The sequence below is a fragment of the Molothrus aeneus genome, chromosome 1 (genome assembly GCF_037042795.1).
Source record: "Molothrus aeneus isolate 106 chromosome 1, BPBGC_Maene_1.0, whole genome shotgun sequence".
In the NCBI taxonomy this organism is placed as follows: Eukaryota; Metazoa; Chordata; class Aves; order Passeriformes; family Icteridae; genus Molothrus; species Molothrus aeneus.
Genome location: NC_089646.1, coordinates 24,963,227 through 24,985,210, shown reverse-complemented (window position 1 = coordinate 24,985,210; position 21,984 = coordinate 24,963,227). Strand labels below are relative to the sequence as shown.

The 21,984-nt window shown below is 42.0% G+C and overlaps 1 protein-coding gene across 1 annotated transcript in view; it reads right to left on the bottom strand.

Annotated features, from left to right (window-relative positions):
* The window catches only part of PPP1R9A (protein phosphatase 1 regulatory subunit 9A), a 130,587-nt gene extending 118,055 nt beyond the window's left edge, over positions 1 to 12,532 (bottom strand). The window contains exons 1-2 of the mRNA XM_066553506.1: positions 12,444 to 12,532; positions 9,648 to 11,319 (exon numbers count right to left, since the gene is read on the bottom strand). Coding sequence (XP_066409603.1) covers positions 9,648 to 11,099 — 1,452 coding nt within the window. The 5' untranslated portion in view covers positions 11,100 to 11,319; positions 12,444 to 12,532. The remainder of the gene's footprint in view (positions 1 to 9,647; positions 11,320 to 12,443) is intronic.
* Positions 12,533 to 21,984: the final 9,452 nt, after the last annotated feature.

The following is a 21,984-nucleotide window of genomic DNA, read 5'->3' as shown; positions in this document are numbered from 1 at the left end:
CCTAATGCTTTATCATAAAGGCCATGAATTAGATAAATTAGAGAGGAGTTTGATAGAATGACTGTTAAAAGCCCCTATAGTTTATTGCTTTCAAACAACTAATGTGAAATACAGTGATTTTATCAGATGGAAGTCCCTAGGTCTACATGCAGCATAGATTAAATACTGGAAGATATCCTTTCAATGTGAACCAGCATCTTATGCCCTTGAGATTATTCACTGAATATTAAGGCAGATGGAAACTGCAGAGTGGAACATCAGAAGTTACAGATGTGCACGGACTAAAAAGCACAGCTTTATGTATAAGAGCACAAGGCAAACAGGTCTTGGAGATAAATTCTGCATTCACACCTTCCACTAACTTTATCATATGGAATTATCTGAGTGATCTGATGGGTCTCTTGAATTAACTCTCTTAACTAACTCAAGTAAAATTAGCTTCTCCCAATAGAACACCTTCTATATAAAAAAAGACACCACAGAATAACATCCATTATTTTGTACCATTTAATTACAGGAATGTCTGGTATTCTTTTTAATAGATTATTTGTGGCCTTCAAGGTTAACAGAGCTAAAGGCAATTGCAACACTTTAAAAAATTAAGAGACACTACTACACAACACAGTAGTCTATCAGGAATGTAGGAAGAGTGCCTTCTATTAAAAATCTTTAATCTTAGTTGGAAAACATTCAATTCCATCTTAAAAGTGGAATACTGCCACTTAGTTTTCAGGTGCCTTTTCATCTGAATACAGAAATGCAATAATGGTCCTTTTCAGGCCTTGGGCATCACTCAATGAGCAAGATAAGTTACTTAAGGCCCCGTTTTAGGATAGAATTAACGAAGAAAAAGACACATAAGAGCATCAAGTTGATACAGCTCTCCCTGCAGACCCACATGCCTGAAGCAGAATCCATCAGACACGGTCCAGATGAAGTCTCCTTGGCAAGTTATAAAATGACACCCATAATTCCCTACTGCTTCCAAAATATTTTGCTTCATGTTATCTTAAATGCCATTTGCCTTCCTCACAGCTGCATCACATCACGGATTGATGCCGTCATTCTGTGGGAGCACGTCACAGTGGCTTTCTCCTTAGCTGCCATCCCCTACAAATGAGTCACTAGTTCACTGTGAAAGTTCTTAGCTCATAAATCCATCCTCACCACTCAAGTCCTCACAGTCACCCGTATTTTGCTGTAATCCTATGCAATGATAAGGCTTCCCCACTTTCTGCCAAAAGCAAGCGTCATTAGCCTGCTCCAACTTCCTGAGACACAACTACTGAAATTTTTAACAAGGTCTTTTATCTAATCAAAGGCAGATCCTAATTTAGTCTGGCATATACTACCTCTGATAAATCCATTTACATGTACTCCATTTGCCTCTCTGCCTTTGATTCTTTAAAAAGTACTCTCTATCGCTTTGCTATGGGGAAAAAAAATTAGTAATTTTCAGGCAGCCAAACCATCTTTCTTCTACTTTCTGAAAAACAGCTATTAAATTTGCTCTTTTGCAGTTAAATACCATTTCTACTTTGATAATGCTCTTTTAGTTTTGAAATATATGCTACAAGATTTTCTAAAACACAGCTTCTTTGACCAAGCCCCATACAAACCTGAGCACTAGGAACCTGCAGGTTTCTTCTTCATTTCACTATATGAATTTCCACAATAAACTGGGGGTGATAACACTGATCCTAACTTCATACTCACTGCATAACACCCACCCTCCTTTCTTGGTGAATTTTAATGGATGAATAGCTTTTTACTACTTGGACTATTTTCCTTTACAAGGTCAAACTCAGCTTGACTTCTGGCAACTTCTTAGTCACATTTAAGACTTTTGAACTCTTATGACATTCTTCATTTTTTCAACAACCACTTCTGCCACTCCTTCCGAAGTTCTTGGCTAACTTATGATGTTCTCTTTGGCTGACTTTTCTTCTGATTAGGTCTGCAATCATTCTGCTTGTATAGTCTGTTTTTTTCTTGGGATGAAAATCCTACGCACTTTTTCTAATTCTGAATCAAAGAGTTCCCTTTGCTCTTTGGTTCAGCTAATTTCAAACCATTTCCCTACAGTTTCTCAGTCTGCATTTTTGAAATTCAAAACCTTTAATTGGAAAACCCTTTCAATTTAAACCACATAAACTTCTGATGCAAATAATTTCATCAAAATTCTGTTTCTACACACAGTCCTTCTAGAATGCCCTCAATACTTATGAAACCCAGGTTTTAGGCAACATTATTTGTTTTTAGTTCAAGAGCTACATGTGTGAACACTATACCCAGGAACTGCTGATCCCTAGAATTAGTAGTGAAATTATAACTTTTATATAAGAGTTAAAGACTCCACAGCATATTGTAGCAGAGAAATAACTTTATTCTATTTACTGTAGTCCAATAATTCCATATATACTTAATACAAGAAAACCTGAAAGTGCAAAAGAGTCATAGGTGAAGGCATAAAAATCCACAGCAATTATGAGGTATCTTTGTTCACTACAGTGACTGAATCAAAATAGTAACTTCTGAAGTACTTTATCCCTTCACTATCTGTTATCTGAGTGCATCCAGTCTCTGAATCATTTATACTTACTTCTCATTCCTTTCCTTGACAAACACATATAAAAGGCTCTGCCTTTCATAAAAAGATCTTCCCTAAGAGCATATAACCAGAGCAAAGAACCTGTTTTTTTACACTATTATTTTTTTATGAATAATCCAAGTTAGCAGGACAATCCCTGCAGTACAACACATTTTAATATTAAAGTCAGTAGAATTCCCCATACCTGACAATACCTGGAAAAAAGCTAAGTTCATTTTATGCAGCAGGATAGATATCTTCCAAGCTACCCAGCCAATAGCTCTGCAGGCCAAACTACTTCACACATCAACACGAATGAAAATAATTACCAGCTTGCTGTCCATTTTATGAAATTTGAATATGAGCATGAAAGTTCAGTGATATATTCAACACTACAGGAGTCAGAGACTAAGCCTACCTAATACTTAGTTTCATGCTTTAGCAAAAACTATCACCCACTCCTAACGTTGTAAATAAAGCATGGACTGTGGCATCCCACTCTTATGGGGAAGGGAGCACGCAAGACTCAGTGATACTCATGACAAATGTCAGAGGGGCCACAAGGGTTGACAAAATTTTATTAGTAAATTATGCCCAACCTGGAGATACATTTCTCACTTTCAATGCCAATTAGCTATCATGGGCAGTCTGATCTTCTAGACCCTTCTGGAAAGGGTTGGAGGGCTTCACCAGTCTTTGCTGGTCCCTATGATCACCAAATGATGACCAGTCTTGATGACTGGGTTGGCCTTTGGTCAATATTTCAGACCCAATTCTCAACCTCATTCCTGCACTTGTGCTCTACGGGTTGTGCCTATTTCCAGGATCACAAACCAAAACTAGTCTCAGCAAAGTGCTGCCCTTCCTTTGTATGGCCCCTTCTTCAGAAACATCCTTATCTTTCTAACAGAATGTTATTACCAACAATCCTTGGTTGGCTCCACAGCTATCCAGCTGTCGGTGTTTGAGGATACATATTAGTTCTCTTATCTTCTAGGCTTCTACATGAACACAGGAGCTGAAGTAGTGAACCAAATTCAAGGAAAACAAAATATTCTCTCAGTGATTTCAGAAAGAGCGGCGCATCTTTTTTTTATCTGTAAGTTTTCATAATTAACCCATTCAAAAAGTGGATGAATTTCTCAGATTCCGTAACCATTTCAAATCTAACAAAGCCTCGGGGTCTTTCTGCAACTCCTGTCTTTCATATTTGCCTTAAACAACAAGTGTCCTAACGTGCACTGTGACTATTTTATTTATAAAATCACAGACTCACTGGGGGTGGAAAATGTGGAGATCACCAAAATCCAACTCAGTATTCATTTAAGTAAAACACACATAGAAGTGACAAGTTTGGACTGTACAGTGCCTGGGCATGGGTAACCTTCTCCTATGATTCCTATGATCCAAAATAGTTCATCAACATTTTAACAACAGGTAAATACAAGATCGAGCATTGCATCAAGCACAGAAATGCTTCTTTTTTACACCAAGACTTGACAGTGCTTTCAGCATCCTTTATTATGATGGCTATTATATAAAGAATAATGATATTTTAGATTAATTATTTCCAACATAATTAGTGCCAGATTGTTTCAGATTCTTTCTCTGCCACTATTTACATTCCTGAACACATTTCGCTGGGGCAACTCCTAGTATCAATATAGGCTGGGGGAGTGAAGAGACCAGGAGCAGCCCTGCCAAGGACTTTTGGGGTGCTGGTGGATGAGAGGCTGGACATGACCTGGCACTCACAGCCCAGAAAGCCAAATGTGTGCTGGGCTGCATCCAGAGCAGCATGGCCAGCAGGGCAGGGGAGGGGATTCTGCCCCTCTGCTCTGCTCTGGTGAGAGAGACCCCACCTGGAACACAGCACCCAGCTCTGGGGTACCCAGTGCAGGAAGGACATGGACCTGTTGGTCTGTTCAGAGCAGGGCCACTAAGCTGATTAGAGTGATGGAGCACCTTTCCTATGAGGAAAGGCAGAGATAATTGGGATTGTTCAGCCTGGAAAAAGGAAGGTTTTGGGGTGAGTAAATTGTAGCCTTTCAGTAGCTGACAGAAGCCTACAAGAAAGATGGAGAGAGACATTTTACAAGGGCTTGTAGTGTCAGGACAAGGGGGAATAGCTTCAAACTGAAAGAGAGTAAGTTTAAATTACATATTAGGAAAAGATTCTTTACTGTGAGGTTGGTGAGACACTGGAACATGTTGCCCAGAGAAGCTGTGGATACCCCAACCCTGGAAATGTTCAAGGCCAGATTGGATGGAGCTGAGCAACCTGGTCTAGTGGAAGGAGTCCCTGCCCATGGAAAGGGGGGTTGGACCTAAATGATCTTTCAGGTCCCCTCAGAAATGAGGAATAACTGAAAGAAAGACTCATTCCTTGAAATTATTTTTATAAGAAGTTTGTAAAAAAATTTCAAAGCAACTGTTAAATACAAATTTCATTTATGTTCTACACTAAACTATAATCACAGCACTTGTACATTTCCTTCAAAGGTGAGAGAAAGAGAGAGTACAAGTTCCAATTCTGGAAGACCATTTGAACAAGACATGATCTGGAAAACTGAAATAATGTGGGGTATAAAATTCAGTCATGCTGCCTGACAAAAGAGAGGAAGCACAACAGGAGGCACAGGCACTAGTGATTACATTCTCTTCACACGGAATTAGCAGAAGGATGGAAGAGCCATTTGCTATTTATCTTCTTTCATGTTCCCCTCTCTTCCACCTACCCCCAAAACTCAAGAGAGGTCTGCAGAGATGTCCCTTCACCACTGCACCCTAAGGAAGCTTTACAGAATGCTAAAAACCGCAGCAGCAGCTCGGGCCAAACCCCCTTGCAGCACCACGAGTCCCCTGCTGTCTGCCATACGGTGTGATCACATAATACCCAACCCCTTGGCTGGTGGGACAGAGTCAGTGGAGCAGAAGGTTGCAAAAGGAAGCTCAGCAGGAAACACAAATTGCTGTTAACAGCTTTAAATGGTTTAACGTGTACCTGGTGCCAGAATCAGGCACTAACTGAAGATGCAGCCATTAGCTATCAGGGCAGCAGAAACTATGGACTTGGAAAGGGAAAAGGTGAACATTACTCTTCATCCTAATTCTACCCAGGATGGAGGAAGCATGGCTCAAAAAGCAACTTATGATTTGGACAATCAATACATTTCCATTTGCTAGGGTGTGGAAAGCCACAAGCTAATGAATTCTGCATTACAGGCAAACCTTGCCAAATTAGCCCACAATGTCTGGGAAGCAGTACATGACCCAACCCTCAGGAAACCCTGCAAAACCCAATGAAAACCAATAAATCAGTGGGTGTTAGGGGTGCTGGGAGCAGGGGTAGGTGGGGTGGAGGATGTTGTTTTGTTTCTTTGGTGGCAAAGTATCCCTGGAAAAACCAGGGTATGTTTTTCCTTATCCCATTTACTTAACTTTTTCACCTTGTACACTTGCCCTGGAGAGCTTCAGTTCAATCCCTGAGCACAAACACAGTACCTCAACACAAGAACAGGCCAGTGCTGATAAAGGCCTCTATATCACTACATAAACAGTCATATGAACAGCTACAGAAATGTTCACATCCCCTGTTTAGCAACACACTCCATTGCAGTGTCCACTGCCACTCTTGGGCCCTTTTGTACTCCTTTTTATTAACAGCACCAAGCTGATTTAAGCTCCCACAGCAACACACAACTGCTCACACAAGCAATACCACACTTCAAATACCTAGAAACTCTCCAAGCCTACAGTGGCCTCTGAGTAGTCACCCACTCCTAAAGAGACTTTCAAGAGAGATGAAATCAGCAAATATATCCCATCATCCTAGAGCAGAGCAAATGGCCCATGGAGCATGGGATCTGTGATAGCAAAATTACAGACTGTAACACAGTAAAATTTCCTGCATGCATTGATTCGAGTCTTCCTCTTGATAGTGAGTTTCTCAATAAATTAGTCATTTTCCTGCTTGGGAGACAAGCAGAATTCAGTCTTTATCAGTCTGGTAAGATTTTATTTATTTATCCTTCTACCTATACTTCACTGCTTTTCATAGTTCTCAGCATGACTCTTAAAGCGACAAAAAAGTCTCTTACATGTCTGCCTGAAGAAATCACATAGAGAAATAGTCCAAAGATGTTTACCTAAACCTGCTGAGATCTTCAAGTAACAACTTTATGGCAGTAACTACCCACTGATTCAACAGTTCACACATTCAAATGCCAACTTTGTTAATTATTTCAGAGTTCTCCTGTAGGAGAGTGAAGGTACAATACTGAAATCAATGCTAAACATCCAAAGTTTGGGTTGGACTTTGCACACCACGAACTAGCAAAATAGTCAAGTACAAATTGCATCATTTTCATAAAGACAAATCAGTTTCCAACAGTTCAGAAAACACTCCTATATTGCTTTTTATTTTCCTCTCTTGCAATCATGCCATGCATGAGATGATGTTCAGCTAAGTATTAATGAAACCAGTCATGCCCACTAACACAAAAAATTGTGTAGAACAGAAAAATCCCTAAACAGTAGCTGCCTACTCAGTCAGATGCAACATCCCAGTGTAACAGATGGGGCACAGGGAGTGACTGGGTAAGTTCATCTGCTGGCACTGTGTGAGGGGACAGAACACAGTCCCTCTTGCCGCCTGCACTGCTCACTGATAGCTGGGCTGCACAGAAAGCTCCTGCTCCAGCCTCCCAGCAGCGTGTCCCAGGAGGAGTGCAGGAGCCCAGGGACTCAGGAGCCACAAGGACCCTCCAGGGGCTTCTCCAGTTGCCCCTCCTGGGTCCCTGCCTGCAGTGGCAGTGGCGTGGCCAGGCAGTGACCTGGTGGCCCTGGCAGTGACCTGGTGGCCCTGGCAGTGACCTGGTGGCCCTGGCAGCCTGCCCTGGCCCACACGGCTTCACACTGCTGAGGGAACTGCACAGAGAAAGGAGCACCGCTCCAGAGGCAGCTTTTAATTTTCCACAACTTTAGCTGCAGTTCCTCCTGCTAGGGCCAGCCTTCCACATGGTCTCACTTCTGCCTCCCCACATGACGAACAGACTGCAGGCACTGGAGGCACCCAGGACAAAAAGCAGGGGATCTCCCAAACCCTCCTACAATGTTCTTTCCCAGCACAGCTTTTATTCTTTTTTCTTCCTATCTACAATAAAGATGCCAGAATAATTAAAGCAATGATTTGTTTACTTTGGATAAGCTTTTTAAGAGTGCTTTATGCTTAAACCCGTGACAAATGTGCTCTTTTAATTATTTACAAAAATTACTTCTAGAGCATTTTACTGATGGACTAATATTATTACTGTACAATACGTAATCTGAAATAAACATAGCATGAAAAACTTGAAAAGAAAAGAAAAAATACAAATAATTGAGAAAATACTCTTAGCGCACTTGGCATGACAGCAGAATTCAAACAGCAATACACTGAAGTAAAAATGTCACTATTAGCTCTTTCAGAAACAGCAGAAAAGTCTGACCATCTCAAGAATAAAATCACTTTCTGGATTTTTGTCTGTTGGATCCATCATAAACAACTGGTAGATCTTTCAGAAGAGAGAACATCATCTTGTCTATTAGTACATCTTGTCTATTAGCTTGAGCCGGAAAGCAGTGGAGGGGACAACTTCCTTTGTAATCAAGGTTTTCCCCACTTCACCTCCCTCCAAGAGTTCAAGAAAACCTGGTACTTTAATTATGGGAACAATCAAGAAGGAACAAAAATACTTTGAATTTTTGGTTCATGATGCAAGCCTGAATAGAACACAAACAAACTAAAATTATAAGAAAAATCCATATCTTGCCTTGGAATATTTTCTTTCTTTCAGTGTAAAAATCCTCTTTTCAAAGCATGAAGCAAGACAGTTCTTTTCACTCCACTCCATGATAAACAGCTATGAAAATCTGGTTGCTTTATTCAGATGAAAACTTCATATTACAATACACATCCCACTCTACTTTAAACCACAGGCAGTGTGAATGCAGATTTTGTAAATCATATTATTTTGAGTTTAACAATGGCACTTCTGTTCATTGACTTAGTAATTTTCATTGCTAAAATCACACAAGGAAAACAGTCAACTTCAATTACACATTTTTAATTTTAAAATTCTCACATTTCAAGTACCCCATGATATATTTCTGCTTCAAGAAGCCACTTCTGCAATAATTGCTATGGTTTTGAATTGTCCATTACAGACGTGGCATCTCCAGCCAGGGTCAAAGCATCACAGACATGCACTAAAACCAACTTGGAAGTAAAATACTTTTATATTTAACCCTGAGACTCAGCAGTGAAAAGCTGGTACAACAAAACTTAACAAGCCATTTACTAGTTATTCCTTCTTGAACTGAAAAGCACTGGAAACTACATTCTTAGTGGTAATTTAAGGTACTTAAAAACAAACCATAACAGCTCTGCAAAAAGCACACCCTTCACTAGATATTTCAGTCAATTGATTTCACCCTTCTGTAGCACTACGATATACTCTCTTTATAGATATATAAATGCTTTAGAAGTTTTAAATAAATGAGAGTGCTACTACAAAAGATGATACTAACTGAGATCTGGAATATTAACAGTCCTCTACTAGAGGATCACACTGTACTTCAGGACAGGTACTTTAAGAATCTGCTGAAAGCTGAGGAAAAGCTTTTCAATTTCAAGAAGCTGTGATTTCAAATGAAATCAAACAAGCAGCATAAAAGTCACCAAATACCCACACTGACATTTCACAATGGTTACAGTGCAGTCATAGAAGTCAAAATGTGCATGGCAAAATTCTTGAACTTCACAAGCCCAGCTGTCATGCTCAAATTCTGCTGGTTTAGTCAGCCATCAGAAAATCTATGAAATGAGACGAGCTCATCAGAGCTCAGCAGCCTTACTCCATTTAAGATTATGTTCACTGACTGCAATAAAGACATGTATCAAAAGATCCTCTGAAATCTTTTTGGAGGCAAGATCAAATGCCAAAATCTCCTTCAAATAAAGCTGCATTTGAAAACAAACCAAATTGCAAAAAAAAAGGAACATAAGAAACTGTACCTTAATTGGAGCCCGGCTAAACTGTATTTTTCTGTTGGCTGGGATTTCATCTTCATCTGGCAATCCATTAATTTCAGAATATTCCATATCAGGTTCATAACAGTTATTTTCATCACTGTCATCCAGATCATCCTGTTCTGTACCTGTCTCTCCCCAGTCAGAATTATACCTGGATCGTACCCGATACACATTGTAGTCAGAATGCATGTACACATGGGAACTCTGAAAATTATTCACATCTTCATGCCCATCTTTTTCACTTTCCTCATCATAATGGGACTCAGTAGCATCTGTGGCAAAATCACCACCTGAAGCTACATTTCTTGTTAACTCTGCAGCTTCAGGCCGATCAAAGATATCTTCTGTGGGTTCTGACTGTTCCTTCTGTTGCACCAAAACTCCCGTCTCTGTTTTTGACTTACTCCTAGCACAGCTGTCCACAGATCTTTCGCTGTCAAGCACACCGACCAAATCCTGTTGACCTGTTGCAGAACTCTCAACAGAATCAGCACTTGCCTCTGTGCTCTTTTTTATTTCTTCAGTTGTTTTTGATCCTGCCAAAGTGCCTGTGGACACTTTCTGTCTCGGTGTGGAAGAAGTGTTAGTCTGCTGAGAGTTCTCAACAGACATCACGCCTGTACTCTGTTTGGCTGGGGGAGACCACGTGCTGGTCTCTTTCAAAGGACTGAACCCCTCAAGGTTTGCAACTGGGGAGGAGATATTTGTGACAGTAGATGAGAGGTTAAGTGGATAGTGACCAGTTACAGAGTACTCTTCGTTGTTTTCTGACTTTTCTACGTTTACGCTGTGTGAGTCAGTGTTTTCAAAAACTGCACTGAGCTGACTCACAGTTGGAGAGACAGTCTCTGTCCTTGGGCTAAGACTGTCCAGTGAATCCATGCTGCCTCTGTTAGACTTAGAGATGCACCACTCATCTGGAAGTTCATTAGAAATGATTTTCTCTTTCTTTGGGGAATAGCGATTTGAATGTCCTGTTTCATGAGCATTTCGCTCAAACATCTTCCGAGTTTCAGTAAACTTGGAATAGGAAGGACCATCATGGATAGTGTCAAATCTACTTATCCTTTCAGACACGGACGATTCCAACTTTACGATTGAACCATCTGCTTTTTCTACAAATTCTTTGGGCCTAATTCGTCTTTGAGGTGATGGAGGGCCACCCTTTCCCCTGGTTTTAGGGGCAACTCCAGCACTTTCAGAGGGCTCCATGCCCATCTGCATAAATAAGTTCTTGATCCTATTGACATTTGAGCCATATTTCCTTCCCCTGCTCTGTGAGGCCTCTCCTTCCTCTTTCGCTTTTTGGTCTCCATCTGATTTCGGTTTGTCAAAGGTGCTTTTCAGTGCCTGGAACTCAGTCCTGTAAGCATTTCTGTGAGGAGAGGCACTTCGGAGGGTGGATCTTTCTCCTGAAGACTCTGTTTTCATCATGTTTACTTCAGGAGTGTGAAACCTGCTTGCATAGTTTCTGCGGTACCGCTCTCAGTAGTTTGCCACAGCAGATCCTGCTTGAGGAGCGTTTTTCCTCAGGGGCCACTGCCCTTCAGCAGGACCATACTTGACAGATCTGGAGGCCAATGTCTTAATGCACACGGTCAATTTTGACAAAGCAGCACGACTGAGGACTCTGAAGAACAAGGGCTGATTTAACCTGCAATAGAAAGGAGGGTTTTCTGAAACCATGTCAGGTACTTTAAGTCTGTCACAATTTCCATTTACCATTTTCTGACATGTTTACAAAAAACTAGCAAAAAGAAATACAAACCAACACCGCACAGACATGTGAAAACTTGCCATTACCAACTTTTTCAAATTGACTGTTGCATAATTTATAATCTATAACATCATAGTGAAAGAACAAATAATTGTAGCTTTCCATTCACAAATATAGTATCATGGCACAAATATGCACGCAAAGGAAAGGCAATGTGACATGAAATATGAGGCACTGCAAGACAATCCTTGCTCGCTCAGAGAAACATAATGGTAGAAACACGATCAAAGATAATATGCTTAGATAGGCAAATTAAACATCAGCTCGAGGGAATACAAAAACTGCACCCAAAGTTAACATCTTCAGCTGACAGGGTAATGGAAGTGAAATCCCGTTAGAGAAAGTTACCCCTCATCACGGGCAGAGGTTTTATCGTCTGGAAGACCCCGGAGGTACCAACGAGGAGATGCAGAAACGGAGCCGGGGTCTGGACCGCTCGCACGGCCCGGCCCCAGGGGCTCATCCCCGGCTCCCGCAGCCCAGCGAAGGGCACCCCGGGGGTCTCCCGAGCCAACCTCCTCTCCCTTCCCCTCCGTTCCTGCTCCCCAGCCCTCGCCCTGCCGCGCCGCCGCCGCCGAGGCGGGGACGCCTCACTCTGGCCGCTGCACACACGGTGCCGGTGCCGGTGCCGGTACCGGGAGCCTGCGGCCGTCGCACCGAGAGCGACGCGCCCGTCCCCGCGCACCTCCCGCTCCGCTCCCGCCGATCGCCACGGGCGACTGGAAATGCCACAGGGCAGAGACCCTCGGCGAGCCGTGCAGCCCTCGCAGGAGGCAATAAACTCAACCCGAGAGGGCAGCGCTGGAGCCCCGCGGCGGCTCCCCCTCGGGCGGCCGTGCCGCCCCGGCGGGCCGGAGCCGCGGGGCCTCGGGCCGGCAGCACCTTGCGGCGGGGCAGTGCCCGGGCAGGCGCCCGCCGCCCCCACGAAACAAAAGCCCGGTGCCGCCGCCGTTCCCCGCGGAGCCCGGCGCCCGTGCCGCCGAGCGCGCACGCCGCCTTACCCAGCCGACAGCCGCGACGGACTCCCCCGGCCGCCCGACTCAGCGCTGCCCCCGCGCCTCCTCTGCGCAGAGCGGCCGCTGCCGCCGCCCGCCTGACAGGAGGCAGCAGCCGCCGCGTCGCCTCAACGCCATTGCAGGCAGCGGCGGCGGCGGCGGCGGCAGCGGGGGCACGGACACGGCCCCGCGCGCACACCCGCGGCGGCGGCGCGGGGGAGGACGAGGCGCCGTGGCCGCCGCGGCCGCGCTCCCGCCCGCCGCCCGCCCCTCCGCCGCCGCGCCCCCGCCGCGCCCCCGCCGCCGGACGCGCCCCAAGCCGCCGCCGCCGCCCGCCGCGGGGCCGCCCGCCGCCGCCGCCGCCCGCGGTGACAGGTGCCTCACCTCCTCGGCGAGCCGCAGTGGTTCGCTCCGCCGGCGGGGCGGGGGAGGCGGCCAGCCCGCTGCAGTCCGGCCCCGGGCGGTGACTGCCGAGAGGCGGAGGACGGGCCCGGCCGCGGCCACGCCGCCAGCGCCGAGTCCCGGTGCCTGCCTCCGGCCCGGTTATCCCCTTCTTCTCTCCCCTGGAACGCTCGTTTCCAGCCTGACCCCCGCGGACCGGGCCCGCCCGGCACCCGCCCGTGTCGGAGGAGGCAGCGTGCCCGCCCCCGCGCGGGAGGGGCAGCGTCCCGGGTCCCGGGAAAGCCCCCGCTCCTTCCCGCTGCAGGAAATGCGCGGGGGGCACCGGGCGCACGGAGAGCTCCCTGCAGATCAGGAGCCGCCGTGCTCCTTCCCTCGCTGTTGATCCACTCACCCAGGCTGCCCGAGCGAGGAGCGTGCTGGTGACAAGCCCCGGCGAACCGCTCACAGCTCCATGGGCATGGCTTGTTCTGGCAGCTGCTGACAGGGACGAGGATCATCTTTGGAGCACAACCACAAAGCCTTTGTTGTTTGTTAGCTAGGCGAGTTCACCACAAAAATGTTTTGGCTTTATAAAGGTAATAAGAAAACTTAATTGCAGAACATGAAATCTCTAGGTAATTTGTAAGATGGGCAATCTGGAAGGTAATGACTGTTAATCACATAGCAAGTCCTAAGCAAAGTTCGTTGAACTAACTGCATAAATATCAAAAAATGGCCTGGGGATGTACAATGCAAAGTCTGAAAACTAATTATTATGTATACAGAAGCAAGACAGCGGTGACTGGAAATAAAGGAATGAGGTATATAATCCACAAACTTGATTAATTACTTTTGCATTGGTACCATACCACTGAAGCGTTCACAGGTGTCAATCTCTAGCTATTTTGTACCATGGGGATGTAGCACATGACTGTTTGCCTCAATAAAGTTTAAATAACCAGCATGAATATTGACAGGCAAACAACAAAACGTATAGATTGAAAACAGCATTTTGACAAATATATATGCCAGAGGCCAGGAACAGAAGCGAGGGTGTTTCAGAATTTTCCCCATTGCTGGCAGTAGCCTGTCCTGGCGCACTGCATGGCCCCAGCTCAGGCTCCTGGAGCCTTGGGGCGAGCTGGGGGATTCTGGACGCCCTGCGGGCTGCTGAGCAAGGCTGTGCCAAAGCACCCAACACAGCAGGGAGAAAAGGAGATAGATGAAATATGTCATGAACCAAGACAGAGGCAGCCCCTGAGCTTCCAAAGCAGTCACAAAAAGCTCCCCTTCCAAGACCATGTTCCAAAAGAGAAGAATGAAGGAAGCACTTTTTCGCAAGTGCTTGCAATAAGAAGTTCTACAGGTGATTCACTGCACAAGGACTGAAAATATTGCAACTAAGCAAGACATCACCTATTAAATTCTAAACATTAGATATTCCAACAAATCTGAGGCCAAGCCTCGTTGCAGTCCTGGATCCAACCACAAACCAACACGGCCTCTCTGTCAGTGTATTTCTATTGGTATGACTTTGTAGACACGAAGCTGTAGGAACACCTAGAGAGCCTCTTGACTTTTGGATATAAAAATATGTTAACAGAACTTCAGGTGTTATTGAAGAAGAATAGAGACACAAGGCAGAAATTTAAACATTTTATTTCCTTTGTGATTTTTGCTAAGGATGTAGGGCTGTTGAAGACCTTAGCGTGTACCAGATATATATGTTTAGAGTTTTATAATTCCCACACACAACCAAAAAAAGGGACATAAGCAAACATTAAAAAAATCAATGAAACAGTTGAGACAATCTTGAAGAGACTAATTCACATCTAATTATATAAAGATAATTAGAAAAATATCCACTACCTTATCTGCATAAATGAAGTCCTTTAAATTAATTTTCTAACAGAAGTTGTGCAAACAAGATGGTCACTTCTTACCCATGTGAAATTTATACACATGAAGTAATGTACCCAAGAGAACAGTTGTATTCCTTCATGGCAGAATAGTGCAAACTACCTCTATATTATACTTTAGTAGAAAGTAAGGAAATAAGACAACTCACTGGTGCTCATAGAAGCAATGCACATTAAATATCAAGTTTTCCACAATGAGAGATAATATATTACATTTATGTTTTCCTTAAATGTGCTGTTGGTAGAAAACATAAATGTTCAGCTTTGAAACAGAATCTAATGCCAAATTATTTTAAGTAATGTCATGTTCCTTCAATATCACCTCAGGTTCATTACAGCCAAAATGTACAGAAACTACTGGAAATTGTGGCTGCTTTATCAGAGCTGGGACCCTATTTAGATGTTCAGCTTTGGTCACTGACATCTAAGTTATTCAAACTTACATTATAATCACTTTAAAAAAATCAATCTACATCCTTATTTACACAGTGCCCATGGGAAACATTATTATTATTATTATTATTATTATTATTATTATTATTATTATTATTATTATTATTATTATTATTATGTCTAGAATAATGAATTGTATTTTGTTTCAATTGTTATGTTGCCTTTTAAGACAATCTCTTCATTTATTAACATAGCCATATATCTAACTGTAAATATCAGAATTGTGTGTCCTTGCACATTTTCAGTACTTTTGAGATTGACTACATTTGACTAGAAAGTATTTTTAGGCTTTGCTAAAGTATGATTGAGATTTCTGTTAATTCCCGAGCAATATTAAAATGCTGCACAGCATGCTTTAGAGAAGATAAGAGACCAAGGGCCTCCTTACTATGTTAGTATAAAATCAGAGTAATTTCACTGGAGTTATAAAATTACTCAATTTCCCAACCAATGGGAATTTAAAATCTGTTCAGTTTTGTATTTACATACAATAGAGTGTGATTATCATTTTACTTGCAATGCAGTAACAACTCCATTCAAATGATTCTGAATTCTCACATCTGGCAGGGAGAGACCCAAGTTGTTTAACCTTATTAGCATGACTTTAAATTATACCCAGTATCTTTTAAAACCAGTTTCGGTGCAGTTCCACAATACTGAAAACAGTTTATTTTCTTTTTACTCTATATGTGTGAATTATATTTACTTACTTTTACTTCTGTATTTACTTTGGATGTCACTGATGGGTTGTTTCAAGTCACTTCTCTACTTTTAAGCCGCTCAACTTTTTTTTGTGATTGTGATTTATTTGCACAGCAGAACAGCAATGCAAGTTTTTCCACATGGCTCAGGCAAAAGAAGTAAGTCATTCCATCTTTTGTCTCCTGTCAGTGTCTTTCAAGTCTTACAAGATAATGTCTGTCTGTTAACGTAGAAATGGAAACTATTTATTTAATCTGATCTTTGGCCAAGAAATCCTCTCTGCTATCCTGCCAAACCATCAGTGGGGAGGAGGTTTTTCTTCCTTATACATATCACAACATAAACAGAATTGAGTTCTATTTATTCCCAGTTCCCATGAATTCATATTATGTAATCCAGCTTAAAGAAAAATATCTGGTCTGAACCCAATACTTAATTTTGGCAGATAAGATACATTCAAGTCAGGGTTCCCCATAACTAGAGTGGCAGAGATTAAAATATACAACAAACAGCTACAATAATAGGTTGATAACCTGTAGTTTCAAACATGAGCAATCTGTGATTGTCATAATTGTAATTGTTTTATATAGGAAGCCATTAATAGTTAAAAATGGGAGCTCATTAATATCAGTAATTTGGCAGCTTCAGAAGATTGTGCTGTTTTTACATTGAACATGTCAAACTACTTGAAAGATCAAGAATAGCATCAAAAAAAAGAACTTTGTCCTGAAAGATCTGAAGAAAATCTGCTAATGATAACAAAACTGCGTATTCTAGCAGTTTATCAGAAAGGCAAATATTAGCATATGAAGGCCTAAACTAAGACTAGCAAAGCCTTTTCTCAGTTATTCTGAGGAGACTTTCACATCCATTCTTAAAGATTCTGCTTGTAAATTATTTAAGAAATGCACAGCTATGGCTAGAATAAAATCAAATTTTCGAGAAGGGAAAACATGAATTATACACTGTGTACAACTGCTTACTTTGAAATGGTAGTTGTGCCTTCATTAAAAGCTAGAAATCTTAAGAATGGTCAAAAAAACTGTATTTCACACAGCTTTCCCTCATGAGTCCTCAATATTGAGCTCTGCATTTACACCACAACACAGGCAACTATTAGTTACCAGACTAACTAGAACGATGGCAGCTAGTTGCAGAGAAAACATGATTTCATGGAAAAGGAAAAGACAAAATGTTTCACCTGCTAGGATTTTTAAGAATCAATCCTGGCAAAATTCATTTCATATTAAACTATTTAAGCAAGAAAACTGTTAGGAAGCATCAAATAAAATAGATAAGTTGACAAAGTGAGTAAGATCCTCCAAGGTGCGTGGTACCTGTCTCATACCTTGATTCATCAGGTAAGTATCATATGTAGATACATGGTATAGAAAACTCTCCAGCATCATTGGGAAAGATTCAGACTTGGAAATGTTACTAATTCATCTATTTCAAACCAGAAGAGCAGAAATAAGAGATAGTTGAGAAACTCACCATAATTCAATAATTACCTCTTCATGGAACTATTTTCTTATTGTAACATTAATTTTCTATTGAAAATAGAAATTCTTTAAATTCTTTAAATTCTTTATTCTAGATTCTAGTCTGAATCTAGAATCCAGAAAATAATGGGTTTTGGCAGTCTGTGCAAAAGCATTATTTTAGAATATTTCTTACCCATTGTAAGATACATAGTAGAGTAAGATAGTGCAGTATTCTTACCCATTGTAAGATAGTGCAGTAGACATCCATTGTTACTCTCAAAGCTCCCTTAGTGAGCCAAACTGGGAGAAGAGAGAGAAGTATACTAGGAGGGAGAAATGTACTTGGTGATCAGAGCTTATAAGTGTACTTGACACTGTCAGTAAATAATACAGAAGCAAATCTGATCACTGAGTTCAGGAGTCACTACCTTGGCTAATCAGGTAACATTTTGGGCCATGAAGAAGAGAAAACAGCAAGTTCAGTTTTCTAACTCACTGCTCAAATTCAGTGACATTCTAGAGAGGGCAGAAGATGACTTGGAGAGAGAAACAGAGTCCAGAGTTCACAAAACATAGCACACCACTGCTGCTTTGCAGTGTGCAATCTATTGCCAAGTTGGAAAAATTTGTCTGGGTTGCTCCACCCTGAAGTTGATGCTTATGTCTCTATTTGAGCTTGCATTTTAGTAGTCTGTGTTCCACACCCTCTTGGTAACATGAACATAGGCTTGTTAAAATTGTATTAGTGTAATTTGTTTCTCCTATTTCCTTTACAAAAATCTTGTAATTTAAAGAAATAAAAATGATAAAACAGTTGTTTATCTCAAAAAAGCTATCTGTCACTTGTAGATTGTAACCCCAAATATTGTTTCCCATGCCTTGGTTACCTGTCACGTACTTTGATTCTCTTCTCCCTTACCTTACAGGTACTACCTTGCTAACACACCATCAAGTGAAAGTTCTCTCTTAAAGCTAGATTTGGTATTCAATTTAATTTAGTGCATAAAAGCATTAAATACTTGATTATTGTGTTCTATATGGTATCAGATAATGAACATAGGCCAGCCAAAAATATTCCATTTTTTTGGAAAAGCTGTGTTCTTTGCCAAAGCATAGAAACAATATCACAGTGCTGCAGTCACCGTAGAAGTAGAGGTTACATTAGTTCTGTGCTAACACTAAAGCCCTGGAGCAAGAGAAAGAGACATCAAGAAGGGATCACGCTATTGAAAAGAAAAATGAGAACACTGCCATCAGGTTGAAACACAAAACATAGGAATTAATGAATCAAAGTCCACAAATTTGACTACACCATGTTTGAGAAAGGAAGGGAAACTCCCATTAATCAGTATAGGATTATAGAGAGAAAGGATTACATAAACATTTGCATGAAACAGAGCAAGCAATTGTACGATAGAGAAGAGAAAAGCTTTTGAAGGGTCTGGGCCATTCCCCAGGACAAAACCTCCCAGCAATAGCTGCTATAAGGGAGCCAGTTTTGCACAGGCAGAGCCATCAGGCCGCGAAGGTAACAGAAAAGCAAGCCCAGGTGCTGACAGCGGGTCAGACACCGAACTTTGGGGGATGTTTTACAAAATCCCGAGCTTTCCACAGCCGAGCCCAAAGGCGGCGCTGACCAGCGGCTCTTTGGCGCCTCCCGTCGGCTGAAAGGGGCGGTGCCACCCCCGGCACAGCGCGGTCCGAGCTTGTCCTGGAGACGCCAAGGGGGAAAAATGCGGGAAAAAAGGTGGGAAAAGTACTGGGTTTCTCTATTGCTCTGCAGGGTTATGTTCCGTTAGCTGCTCTGCAAGTACATTATGCATCTTTAGACAAGGGAAACCTCTTGTCATTTCACTGCCAAGTTAATGGCTAAATCCACATAAGATAGCTGGAAAAATGAAAGCTTCCACTTTTTGGCCGTTCCACTTGCTGTCCTTGGAGAAAAGGGCTGCATTCTGGAAAGCTGTGTTAGGTTAGGAATGCTCTGATGCAACACATATTGCTGGCAAGAACAAAGTAGATGCACGCTCTCTCAGAAGGGAAGCAACCCTGGAGAAGCTGTAACCTGTATTGGCAAGTGTTTGCCTAGACCTGCGTGGTGGGTTTCAGTAATGGATCCTGGTCACCAGGAGAAGAAGGTTCTGTTGAAACTAGAGGCAAACAGAACTCTTGCTACCAAGGCAGGGTATATTTACATACAACCTGCCCATCCATTTTCCCTTAACAAATAATGTCTGATTTGGTCATTTGTATCTTAACTGTGAAATGACAAAGAGACCTAAGAGCTCGGGGGTGCATCTGTTGAATGGCACTTAGACCTGAGGGATTATTCCAGTGCCTCCTTTTAAGGGTGGGTGTTTTCTTTATTCAGGTGTAGAATCATGCACACTTTAGCAGAATAACAAGATCACTTAGTAAATAAGCTGATAGTAGGGCTTGCACATAAATATCTTTATGTGCTGATGTCTGGACAGCAAAAGCAAATACTGCAAGTGGGATGCCTCATAGCTCAGTAGAAGCAAACATCCCAAAATCAAGAGTCTACAACAAGTGAATGGGAGGGGATGCAGAATCAAGAAGAAATAGGATGCAGAATTTCAACTGTTTTACCAAGGACTTTACATAAATACAATTTATGAGAAAATTCTGTGTAGTGAGGTCATGTTACTAGTTTTTCCTCTGTGTTATGTGGCATCACTCTACATAATAGACCTTGTACAAATGCCCAACCTCTCTTCTAAGCACTATCTTGTCATCTAAGAAAAATGGCTGTAAAGAAGGGGTGGGAGGGAGGACTGGAATGAAGGGTGAATGACAGGAAGTGAGATAACAGAGGTCTAAACTAGTTAAGACCTACTACCCAGCAGTCTGCATTAGTTTCACATCATGCGGTGTGAAAGAAAAATCACATTTAGGAATAGATGGTAAGGAGGGAGAGGCAGAAGGGAAATACAGGTGAGTACAAAACTGCCAACAACCTGTCTGATCTGAGAGGGAAGTCATAAAGAGTGCATGAGGAGCAAAAGAGCAAAAGTACTTGACCCTTATTATTTATTTATTTTGGATGTAGTGGAATTTTCAGTTAGGGAATAAAAGGACAGAAACAAACGAGAAGTTAGCTGCATGTGCCCACACCTCTAGGCAACTTTGAGGGTTCCACCAGTAACTTGACTGTGATGCCTATCAGGCATGAAATCACTGGCTTTGGTTCATGTAAGTTGTATCTAATCAGTCCCAAATAACTCCAGCTGTAGGTGAACAGTTTTGCATTACATTTCTGTGATTCCAGCTTGTCCTGTAATTGGAACAGGAAAAGAATTTTTTAAAAATAAAAAGGAAGGAAGCAGCTCAGGCAGAGGAAAAAGGGAATGACTAGCTTGCATGGCAGTGCTCCTCCCAGACTGTGCAGAGGACTCACTAGGAACCCAGAAACAACAGGCAAGCAACTGGGCTGGGAGAGGGGGAGGACAAGAGAACATTTTCCTTGTGCCCTGTACTTGACAACTTACTCAATTAGCTTGGCACAACTGCTCTACAAGAGCATATACAGGCAATGAAGAGACTGATGTCATTAGAAAAAGAAATTCTTTCATTATTTCAGTGCAAGGAAAGAAAGAAAGTGGATATCTAATATAGTATGAGGTAGTAGTAACTCATGGTGCTACTACTGGTTATACTCAGTGCCATTCAGAGCAGGAAAAAGAACACAGTGCACCAAATTTTCCGAAACAGCTGAGAGAGTGGGAGTTTAATAAATCCCGAATTCACTAACACTACAGTTCGCCCATGCATGGTGTTCTCAGCAGTTTAAATGCTTTGGGGAGGCCATCTGAAGCTATACATAAATGCATGCCTGCAAATGGGTCCCACATTACTATTTCACTATCTTTCTAAAAAATAAGAGAATGCTAGGCATAAGTTTAAGTACAATCATTTTTCACTTCCCACAATTACAAAGCTGCCAAGTCCGTGCCAGATGCCTGAAGATTTGTGGATTGCTGGAGGGAGTCTGTACCTAGTAAGTGAATTTGAGATTTTGCTATTTTTTGTTTTCATTGCTCTTCATCCTCTCTGGACAGCAGATGGTGGCATTATCATGAATGGATCATTTGTTAAGAGGAAACTTCTTATGACTTCTCAATATAAAAATCATCTAAGTATCAGAACACAGGACACACTAATGTATTACCTGCTTTAAGTTTAAAAGGACAACTGAAACAACTTACCAGAAAAAAAAAAGTGGAAAAAATTCTTTACCCCTGCAAAGAGCAAACACTAATGAAATTCTGCTGCCTTAACTACTACAAGTTTATATTGTATCAAGACACCAAATCCTGTTTTGTTTAATCAGGGTGAAGATTCTTAAATCATCAAATTATGTTACAGCTTTCTTGAATTCATTATGTTTAAAAATTAGGGGCCACTCAGTAACACTGTGAATCACTAAAGAGAATGGCAAATGTCCTTCTGACTATACTGAAGTATCCTGATTACTAGAAAATGAAATGTCTGCAAACCTCCCAAACTGCAGAAAGCACTGGATTGTTTGATAGTTAAGTTTAGGACTTTGAACCTGTATTGTAAACGTAGAAATATGGACAATACATG